Genomic DNA, 12,048 nt, shown 5'->3' on the forward strand with positions numbered 1-12,048 from the left:
CTTTTTCCAATATTGTAGTTCTAAGGAATGTATCAACTATGGGAACTTTACAGCTGGCTGATCCATTTAGCATTGCCACTTTATCTGATGACAAAAATTTGTGTCTGAACAAGTCATCCCTTCGTAAATCACATGTTTTCAATGAAAATAACTTTTTACTGATTATATATGTGTGTATGTATTTGTATTTGATTTAGAATAAACAGATTGGCTGGACACAGTGGCTCACACCTGTAATCCCAGCACTTTGGGAGGTCAAGGTGGGTGGATTACTTGAGGTGATAGTCATCAACGTGATGAAACTCCGACTCTAATAAAAATACGAAAATTAGCCAGGCGTAGTGGCGTGCACCTGTAATCCCAGCTACTCAGGAGACTGAGACAGGAGAATTGTTTGAACCCAGGAGGCGGAGGTTGTGGTGAGCTGAGATCATGCCACTGCACTCCAGCCTGGGTGACAGAGTGAGACTCCGTCTCACAAAAAACAGCAACAACAACAAAAGCAACAAAAAGATCAAATTTTATGAAGAGCTTTACATTCGCTTTTCTCATTGAAATCTTTCTATGTTGAGCAGTACTTCTCAAACTTTAATAGACATAGGAATAACTTGCGAATCTTGATAAATGTATATTTTGATTCAGTAGTTCTGGATGAGCATTTCTGAGATTTTGCATTTCTGACAAACTCCTAGGTGATACCAAAATTGTTGCTTTGAGTACTAACAGCATAGAGATCTATCTTATTCTTCATAGTGGGTCATTCATATTCTATTTCTCTATTTAACACATCCCCTGTTATTAGATGCTTTCTCTTTGTTTTCAGATTTTTGTTGCTACAAAAATTAGACCAGTCATTTTTTCCTCTCATTTCTGCATGTGTTATAGGTTACCTCTTTTTTACTTCCAAATAGCCCAGGGTTCAGTGAACCTGGGATGGTGCCATTGGCTTGAAATGTGTTTAAGACCTGTCTACCAAGCACTTGATGCAGTTACCATTTTCCAGGTCCCTCAAACACTATGCTGTCCAATTTAGGGAGTGTTCTAGTACTGCTACCGCTTGTCTTAGTCAATTCAGTCTCACCCCTGGGAGTACTTTAGACCCATTAAGAACTTACTGAGCTAGAATGAATGCATTCTAGGCCTCTTCGACACTTCGCTACCATCCACAATTGCTAAACATCCTAAATATTTAAGAAGTCAGAATTAGTACTTACAGAAACAACTTATTTTGACATTTAACAGGTTGGGATGTTATTAGCTTACAAAGCCTTAAAATGAAAATTCTATTTTTAAAGCTTATTTTTCTAATGTATTAAGACCATTTATATTCGGTCAGTTCTAATGCTAGAATGCCCGTTTTTAAATTTCCTGTCTAGGTATAATTTTCTCTTGCTGAATTCTTTAAATGTTTATAATGAAGAATTGTTCCTCTGAAAATGTGTCATATGGGAACCCAATTATGAATTTGACACTTCTAGTTTTTATGTTAACGGCATTTTTGCTATTTCTTAGTGATTGCACAAACCTGCAAACAGATAATAATGTACAGACAATATTCTTGTTCAACAGGTTCAGAACATGTCCCAGTCTATTGAAGTCTTAAACTTGAGAACTCAGAGAGATTTCCAATATGTTTTAAAAATGGAAACCCAAATGAAAGGGCTGAAGGCAAAGTTTCGGCAGATTGAAGATGATCGAAAGACACTTATGACCAAGCATTTTCAGGTAGGTTTGACTTCTGCAATCTTGTCAATCCAAATCAGACATGGAGTGGGATGGACAGCAGTGGGGCACTCAGCTAGAAATGACTGTGCATTGGCCCATATGTGCAAGGTAAAAGACTCATGGGGGATTTCAGTCATCTCTCCACTGAAACTGACCATTAGCTGGTAGGAAGACATGGAAGTCTTGCTATAGAAAAAGCTTCACTCTTGTAGAGTTTGGTGGAGTTTCTGAAACAAGGGAAATTTCCCCAAGGAAAATTAATAATTAAATTATAAATGTTTCTCTAATGGTTTTATGTCCTGCTAATATGAAGAAAGATGTAGATGATATAAATTATTTAAAGAGATAACTATGCCATTAATATGAGCATGTGGAGAGAGTTGTTTCATAAATTTATCCAAATAAAGTATTTTTCTAGATTTTAAGTGTTTTATTGGCAATTATTTACAAATACTGAAAATGGAGAAAAAATCATGCTATGTCAACTTTTGTTAACTATATATGAAAGAGTTATGAATTTTAAGAAAAAACTAGGCCAGGCACGGTGGCTCACGCCTGTAATCCCAGCACTTTGGGAGGCCGAGGCGGGCAGATCACAAGGTCAGGAGATTGAGACCATCCTGGCTAAACAGGTGAAACCCCGTCTCTACTAAAAATACAAAAAAAAAATTAGCCTGGTGTGGTGGTGGGCGCCTGTAGTCCCAGCTACTCGGGAGGCTGAGGCAGGAGAATGGCGTGAACCTGGGAGGCGGAGCTTGCAGTGAGCCGAGATAGCACCACTGCACTCCAGCCTGGGCAACAGAGAGAGACTCCGTCTCAAAAAAAAAAAAGAAAAGAAAAAACTCTTGGTCTGCTAATGCAATCTGAGCTCCCATTAAAAGTAAACCACTTGCCTTACCTAGGCACAGCACATAGTTCATAAAACACTGTGGTTGCCCACTTAATAGCCTCTGGTTTTCTTGTCAGTTAGGAAGTGAGATTCACTGCTGATGTTCAGGGAGTGGATCTGAACTCAAGTCCTTGGGCAAGGAAAGGAGTGCTTCCTACACATAATGGTGGCTGGTGGGGAGCTAGTGAGGAACATGTAACTGAGTCTCTGCATAACACATTTGAATGTGGCAGAAAGTTTCATGGTTTTGTAATTTTCTTCAGTGGTACTCCAGAGACTGAGTAGAGAGGTATAGAAGAGCGTTACACCCTGAACTGGTTTTAAAGTTTTACCCAGAAGGTCACAAAGGGAGAAAAAGAGGGCAAGACAGTTGAGGGTACTGAAAAGAGAGGGGACTGAAGTGATTAATCATGAGGTTTAAATTGAAGAGAGAAGTAAGCAAAACCAGCAGGTTAAGTAATTACGACAAATTAGAGCAAGATTTAGAATATACTTAAATTTAAAGATTATTGAAAATGAGAGTGTGAGTGAACTGGATAAATAGGAAACTTATGGATAAATGGTAAACAGAGAAGAATATGAGGATGAAGAGCAAAAGAATTAATTTTAGCCAGTATTTATTGAGCACATACCATATACAAGGTGCGGTTAGCCCCTCTGCTGGATGTATTATACGTAATCTGTCTTCTATGAAAGACAACTAACAGGCAGGTGAATTAATGGTGAATAGAGGCATAAACATTACTTATGAGCACAAAGGGAGGAGAAATTAATTTTGATTTAAAAAGACCAGGAGAAGAGTTATGAAAAAGCAGTTTCGTACTAGTGACCCTACCCCTGCACTATTAAATTATAGGGGGATCAAGAAAACCAAAAGATTTACTATGTCAATTTTCAATTCTCAGGGTTAGAGTGTAGATGGTAAAATAATAATGGGAACCCAATGCTGAGGCCATCGGCAAAGTAGAAAATAGTAAGCTGGCACCTTAGGTGTGGGAAGAGCATTCCCAGAAGGAACTAGTCAGGAGGAGAGGAGTTCAGACTGTTTGGCGTAGATGGACAATGCAATGAGAATTCTGCAAAGCCAAAGGACAGCTTGAGAGTGTCAGGGTTGACAGGGCTGGGGAATGCATGATGAAGCATGTGCTCTTTGGGAACTTTTGACAGAAGACAGGAAACTAAGAAACAAAAAGGATACAAAATTGAGATAAACCCCAAAGAAATAATGTGCCTAGTCCTATAAATTGCCTAGCAGCAAATCAGCCAGGCTACTAATAAGAAAACAATTTTCAGGCAGCAGCACCATGTGACATAATGGCTTGGATTTTCCTAGTTCATGTAATCCAAGTATACGCTGAAGTTATATGTCAAAATCCAAATAACAGTAATGATAATAACAATAATGATTTTTCAGAATATTATACATATTCAAGGTATAATTCTGAGCACTTTCATTATATTAACTGTATAATGCTCGCAACAATCTTGTAACTCAGGCACTATTTTCATTTCCATTTTAAAGATAAGGAAACTGGAGCACAAAGAGTGTATTGGTCTATTCTCACACTGCTATAAAGATCTGTGCTGAGACTGCGTAATGTGTGAAAGAAAGAGGTTTAATTGACTTACAGTTCTGCATGGCTGGGGAGGCCTCAGGAAACTTACAATCATGTTGGGAGGGGAAGCAGTCACCTTCTTCACAAGGCAGGAGGGGAGAGAGAGACAGAGAGAGAGAGCATGAATGCAGAAGTACCACACTTTAAAACCATCAGCTCTCATGAGAGCTCACTCAGTATCAGAACAGCATGGGGGAAACCACCCCCATGATACAATCACCTTTCACCTGGTCCCTCCCAGACATATGGGAATTACAATTTGGGATAAGATTTAGGTGGGGACACAGAGCCAAACCATATCAAAGAGGTTGAGTAATTTATCCAGAGTCATATATCTAATACGCATGAGAACCAAGATTCAAATTCACAAAGTCCAATTCCAGACTTATACCTTCTAATACTAATGCTGCATTGCTTCTCCAAGTAGACTTTAGGTCTCTGAATTACAAATAATAATAATTAGGTGCTGAACTTATATTTGTGGAGTTTATTTATTTCTTGAGTCCTACCATGAGTTGGATTTTGTTCTAGGTGCTAGTACTATACTTGAAAAGAGGAAATGGAACGTTCCAAAGTAAATTCAATATTGAAGAATACTTTTAAAAAAATCTTCCTACCCTGTCTCTACTAAAAATACAAAAAATTAGCTGCGTGTGGTGGCAGGCGCTAGTAGTCCCAGCCACTCGAGAGGCTGAGGCAGGAGAATGGCGTGAACCCGGGAGGTGGAGCTTGCAGTGAGCCGAGATCGCGCCACTGACTGCACTCCAGCCTGGGTGACAGAGTGAGACTCCGTTTCAAAAAAAAAAAAAAAAAAAAAAACTTCCTCTGTTACACAATTTCCATCGTATCAAGAATGTTAAGTAGGTTTTGTCTTCTACACTTTTTCAGATAGAAAGCTTATGCCAACTAGTATACTTGAGATTGACATTCTTATATGAAGAGATTGATGTTGGCTCTACTCTAGCTAAGAACTTGGATGTAAAAGCAGCATAGTAGAAAGTGAGATTCTAGAAGAGATTAGCAAACACAGGTCTATACTATTCTACTGTAATCTTTTAAGTATTTGATATGAGCATTGGGTGGACTTTCCAATGCTCTCATATAAGTTTTCAGAGTTTCACAATTGATTGCTAATAATCAAATTATGAATTGTTGAAAAGATTAAAAAATATACCTAGTTTTGAATTGAGGGAGAAGAAAAGCTACCAACATTTTGACATTGAATTGCTCTCTTTTAAATATGCCCATAGTAGAATGTAAAACCTTTGATTGTAACAGTTGTCATAATGTGCAGAAAATGATACCCACAGAAATATTTTCATTAAAATCCTAATGAAACAATTGTGTCTTCCTTTAGGGATACCACAAGATACTTTAATAAGTCTATTTCCAAATGAGCTGACAAAATGAGCAAAGCACTGCAATTCTGCCTTTGACTGTGATATTTATGAATCTTTCTCATTATTAAGTCTCTCCTTAGCCTCCCACTCAATATGTACATGTGAACAAATTCAAAGATTCTGAACTTACAGAGCAAGTGGAAATTTCCCCACAAGAAACTCAAACCTATAAATCAGGGCAGCAATGGGAGCTCCTGCTATTTTAATGCATTTATAGTAATAACATCTCCTGAATGTAATTTAAAAATGCAATTTTCAGCTCCTTAAATCAGTTAGTGTACAGTATGATTTCTGACAGCATCTATGTATTATTCTCAAATAATCATAAGAGGGACTGCTCTTTCCACAAATGACATTATTTCCAATAAATTCACAATTGAATCAAACTCCTGAAATAAATAAATATTTATTTATTTTCACTACTATTTTCACTACTATGAAGTTAGAGAGAAAGAAGTAACGGTGACATGTCTAGAAACCCAAGGTGAAACTGTAGGCGTGCTTCAGTCCTGTTACGGCTAGGGGTGAGGGATACTGCTTGACAACATACACTGTCTGTGTGTGTGTGTGTGTGTGTGTGTGTGTGTGTGTGTGTGTGTTTGACGAAAGTCAATGCTTCAGTTTCAAACAACTCTGTGTAACTGGCTCATCTATTACATAAACTACACACCTTGGTTTCTTAAAGAGTTAATTCACCACATGGGCAAGCAATTCTGCCATACATAATGACCTTTACATTATCTATGGTAAGATAAATGGAGTCGAAGTACAGGTAATAATTCAAAATAGTAAACAGTAACATACATTTATTTGAGCCTTGGGATGCTTCACCTGATTTATAACACTTACTGAACTTACCTTCATAATGAAGTTGTGCTAAAATTGATATTTAAAAGATCAAGGAATATCTGAGCACAAAGGAAAACAAAGTTGGTAGATGGCCATGATGGAAAAATTCTAAGTGTCAGAGAAAAGCTGATCCAGAGTCCACAATTTTCTGTATGTGCTCCATAACATGGATACTTAGTAGGTGGATGATTAGACTCAACTGAACAATCATAGGGTATTTGACCTATTTTCAATCACTTTATTCAAACTGAATTCATAATTAGAATATGGATTCTGCTTATATTTCCTAACTAGATAATACATTGTTCACTATATAAAATGTTACCAGAAAATGAAATAGTATATAGTCCTAGTTTCTACCATAGGAAGTTTTTCTAATTATGATAAGGATACATTTGTTATAGAAAAGTAAGCATTAAAGAAAGATTCTTGTATGGAAAAGCTGAAATAAATGGACTTACTAGTAATAATCACATGACCACTTAAATTTTCACAAAATACCTAATTTCAACCAAAAATCAATATGAAATATTGAAGCTGTTTTAATAATTCCCTTTAAGTATCATAATAAAAAGAACAGAGCAGCATGATCTGTTTTAAATGACTCTCAGGAACAATAGGCTGCTTTTCACAGGAGTTGAAAGAGAAAATGGACGAGCTCCTGCCTTTGATCCCCGTGCTGGAACAGTACAAAACAGATGCTAAGTTAATCACCCAGTTCAAGGAGGAAATAAGGAATCTGTCTGCTGTCCTCACTGGTATTCAGGAGGAAATTGGTGCCTATGACTACGAGGAACTACACCAAAGAGTGCTGAGCTTGGAAACGAGACTTCGTGACTGCATGAAAAAGCTAAGTGAGTATGACAATTTAATTTGTCTAAGTTACGTTTTTATATAGTTTCAAAGAAAATTGTGTTCTTACGTTTTATAACGAGTCATAAAATATCTAATTGTAAAGAAATCAGAGCCCATTTTCTAAATGTGAAGTGTCCCCTAATGACTTAAGCATGTCTGGGTACTCTGTGCTAGACTAATGGTTTCTTGATTTTTAGAGCACTGTGTTACCATTTGGTGGCTTCAAATAAGTAATCTGGCAAATACAGTCAACTCTATGGACTACACTAGTGGATATACATTTTATTTTCCAATATGTGATATCAGTCATTGCTTGGCTAAAGGAAAAAGAAACTGTTTTGTCTGTTTTTTTTTTTTTTTGGTTAGTGGAGAAATTTAGAGACTAGAAAAAGGGAAGTTACCCTGGGACCGAATGTCAAACAGCAATTATTAAAGCAAATGGAAATAATTCCTCCAATTTACAGAATTGCCATCAACTGCTCTGATCTACTCAAGAAATGAAAAGGTGGCAACTACTTAAATAGGTACTCACCACTGTGTAAAGAGTCAAGCATGTGACATGCATAGGTCATGGACTCTAGTTCTTACCTCCTAAAATGTGTGGTCCAATCTGGTCTGGGTTACAAACTCTTTCATGATATCCATGAGCTAATTATTTAACTGAAGTCAACATGGGACTAGTCTGCAACTTGAATGTAAAATAAATAAGTGGCCATGAATTGAATAAGGAGGAGTTACAAGTTAATTTAGGATCAGTGTTTTAGTTGTTGATATGATGTGATATGACAGGGAGGGCAAGTCAATACCCATAGAAAGTGTTCTCTCAAGATAAATAAATTCTTTTGTGGATCAGGAAAATTGGGAAGAGAAGTAAAGCACATACACACACACAAAAGATGAATTTCTAGTAAAGAAAACTTCAGTGAATAAACGTAAACATTTAAAATAAAATTTGAGTGGCTTACAAGAACATTGCAAAGACTATTTTACAAATATGCTTCAAGTGATAAAAAGAAATCCAAAATGCAAAATGTTGCATTCAGTTATCACAGACTCAAAATAGTGTGGGAAATTGCTACATCGGAGGCTCCACTGTCATCATACCAGGATTTCTAAGAGAATCCAACAAAATGAATCAGGAGGAAGTAAGGTAAACCTGAAGGCCGAAACACATGTTCAAGAATCCTCAGCTCTTTATTCCTCCTCAAACACAGTCTACATTTTTTCATTTACAGTTGGTCTTCCAACAATCAACTATGTATAATAGATTCTGTGACTCCAGTTTTCATTCCTCTCTAACTCCTTGTACACATTATTGCCAAAGGGATTTTCTGAAGTATCAATCTGAAATTATTTTGCTCTGTTGAAAATCTCCTATGGTTTCCTTATGTTGTAGGATACAGTCCATGGCTTATGTGACCCTTCATGTGTGGCCCCTTCTGCTTCTCCAGGCTTAGCTTTTGCCACTTCTCTCCTCACACACTAAGCCCCAGTCATGTGTGCCTTACAATGTCTTACCATGGAGTTGTTATAAGATGCTGTTTGTTCCTGCTCCTGAAACACTCCTTCCCCTATGTACCCTGCCTCCATCAACGCACTTTCACCTGCCACATGTGATAAACTATTCATTTGTCAGGTCTCAGTTTAAATGTTGTGTCTTGCTAGAATCATTCATTGCCCTCCCAGACTAAGCTGGTGTCCTCGCTAGGCACTTCCAAATCCTGATATTTCACTAATGATTGGACTTCTCTTGTTTCATTATCATTGCATGTGTAGCATAATGTGTCTTGCTAGACTTTTTTTCCGAGGACAAGAACAATGTCTATCATGTTCACTCTACATGTTGTATCTTCCAATGCCTAGAAAACTACCTGGCAAAGAAAAGTCACTCAATAAATATCTGGTGAATAAATTTACTCTATAAGGAGTCATAGGAATAATTTCTACACTTTTCAACCATATTACCTATTTCAAGTAGCAGAGAATGATCTATTATACTCATAACAAGAAATGCATCTTTTTAGCCACATCCTATTTGAGTCAAAATGGCAGGGCATGATAAGACTAAGCAAGGGAAAAGTTATTTGTTTAACATAGCACTTAAATAATTCTTTTACATGCTCTGCTTTTATAATTTGAGTTGTGGAGTTTATGGTTAATATACAATAGGTAAACATTGCTTACATAAGGAAATTCTGCTGTTATATTTGATTCTTTTTATATTAAGAAATATCTTTAGTTTAATGCCCATATTAGTGACAGGGCTTGCCAGATGGTGTCTCCACAAAATAAGATAACAAGCAAATCTCAAATGAAGAATTACCCAGTGTCCTCAACAATATGAAGTTTACAAAGAAATATCCAGATGCATTTTCTATTAGCTCATAAAATATCTGGTTGAAGATTTTCTGCAAGTGACAATCTGTAGGATTTGTCTGTGTAGGGCTTTGACTTGCTTTTGAGGAGGAGGTCCATTTGTTATAGAGAAACCGTTCCAGACCCTGAGAATCAATTCACTCTTCCTAGCATGTCACAATAAACCCAAGCACATAGGCATTGCATGTAGTGAGCCGGCATCTGCTAAGTACAAATGCACTCTACTGAAGCAAGGACAGGCAATAGGATGATTCTAGTTAGTAAACCCCCTGAAACCTAACATATGTCAGTTATGTTTTTGAATGAACAACACAAAAAACAACTTCTGGGATTTGCTCAATTTTATAAATGAGCTTTCTTTCTACAGGTATTCTGTCTGGTTTACCTAGATGGAAATAATTTATACTGCAGTTGGGTAGTTCTATATTCTCCTCAGCTCTTTTTTAACCCCATTTGTTTGTTTTTTCTAACCTACACGTAACCCCCCAAATATAGCCTCTTCCGATATTTTGGACAAAGAGGGTTAATCTAAGTAGGCACGCATTCATCCTTTTTATTCTTCCTATTGAACTTTGCATAATATTTCTATAGCGTCCTTATGCTTAGGACTTGATCCTTAATATCTGTAACATCACGGATCTTTTTAATTAATTTTATCCAGTGGACCACAATGTTAGAAAGAATTTGATTGTCAAATAAACTGCATTAATCAATATTTATTTTTATTTTAGCTAATCTAAAATGAAACTTGGCAACTAATATAATACAAATATCAAATAGCAATAAAATCGGTATTCAACTTTCTTATTTAATGAGATGGTTGCTATATAAGTTAATTGAGATGACTTTATAAAATACTGAAAATAGTTCCCACATTTCATAAATGTTTTCATAGATTATTAGCAGACTTCAGTTTCTTATTTACTTAGTAGAGGGGCCATTGCCACAAACAATGAATGTAACTCTTTCATGCTTTTTATCTCAATAACTGTTTAGTTTTACTATCCCACCATGTTTAGGTCAATTAACCACTTATTGAGCATCTCCTGAGCAAAGAGGATATTTTATCAGCTGGACCACAACCCTTAATTACAATGTAGAAAACGTCCAGGCAGAGCCATACAGTCATTATACAGTGAAGTATAAAGCCACATGGTTACTGAAAAAATAAATAAATGAAACTTCATATTTTTATTTTTAAAAGAGCCACTCTACTTGAAAGAAGATGTGTGGTAGTATATATTATATATGTTGTTATATATAGTGCATAAATATATGTATGTATATACACAATTGCAGAAGAAATCAAATATATAACTTTTAGTATAGCAGTAGGTTATAGTTTGATTAACACTCAATTTAGTATTTACATTTCCTGGCAATTGGTACAGTTTGGATCAATTCATCTCTGAGAACCCTTGAACTCCAAGGCTAATATTATCACATAAACAAATACCCAATTATCCATATATCAGAATGCATAGACTTGGGGAAGAAAACTGATGTTAACATCAGGACCATTAACAGAAAGGGTAGAAAAAGAAAAGCATATCAGGGGTTCAATTGTTCCAAAAGGGCCTATAATCCAGTTGCTATGCTGCTCATATTTAGAGTGGGACATTGGATAATTACAGAATCAGCAATATAATAACAACAGCAAGAAGGCTTATTCATCAAAGACATCTTCACTCTACACAAATGCTTCTCAACCCACACGGCCAATTAGTAGAGGGTAGAAATGGATTAGAGAGAAACAATAAAATTACAACAATGATGAATGTGTTTTCCCTCACTTTTTCAGTGGATTTGCTTTTAAATAAATGTCACAGCATACATCACATGAATTTTAAGATGCTAAAAACCAAGCTAGTCTTATTGCCTGCAAAATCTAGGTTATCCCCAAATAGTAAATAAGATCCCAAAGGAATCATAAGTCATCAAGACCACTGGGGCACCATGGGCACCATTTTGCTTATTTCTACTAGAGAATTAAAGGTTTGGAGAAATTAGGAAAATCTCTCAACAGCGATGGACCTCTGGCCTGAATGAGGTACAGTAATGTCCTTTTCTAAGTTCTTAATGTACTCCAATGAAAGACGGAATAGGATAAAGTCCCCTGTTCTTAATTGAATCATGTCACGTTTCTAGATATGCAGAATGTAATTGTATGGATGTGAGAATTCGACTGAAAAAAACATGATTGAAGTTTGTACACACCCCTAAGAACACCAAATAGATATTTAATGTAGATTATAATAAGGCTTTCCAGCTTTCCAGTCCTCTGCCCCAACTCCCCTCGTGTTAGTGCTGTTTTAGGGCAATGGTTTGGTGCCATCTA

At 36.4% G+C, this 12,048-nt stretch overlaps 1 protein-coding gene across 2 annotated transcripts in view; it reads left to right on the top strand.

Moving 5' to 3' along the window:
• OLFM3 (olfactomedin 3) overlaps window positions 1-12,048 on the top strand; it is a 200,253-nt gene that overhangs the window by 166,161 nt on the left and 22,044 nt on the right. For both annotated transcript variants that reach the window (XM_004026218.5, XM_019037350.4), the window contains exons 3-4: window positions 1,570-1,725; window positions 7,114-7,333. In XM_004026218.5, coding sequence (XP_004026267.1) covers window positions 1,570-1,725; window positions 7,114-7,333 — 376 coding nt within the window. The remainder of the gene's footprint in view (window positions 1-1,569; window positions 1,726-7,113; window positions 7,334-12,048) is intronic.

The sequence above is a fragment of the Gorilla gorilla genome, chromosome 1 (genome assembly GCF_029281585.2).
Source record: "Gorilla gorilla gorilla isolate KB3781 chromosome 1, NHGRI_mGorGor1-v2.1_pri, whole genome shotgun sequence".
NCBI classification, from domain to species: Eukaryota; Metazoa; Chordata; class Mammalia; order Primates; family Hominidae; genus Gorilla; species Gorilla gorilla.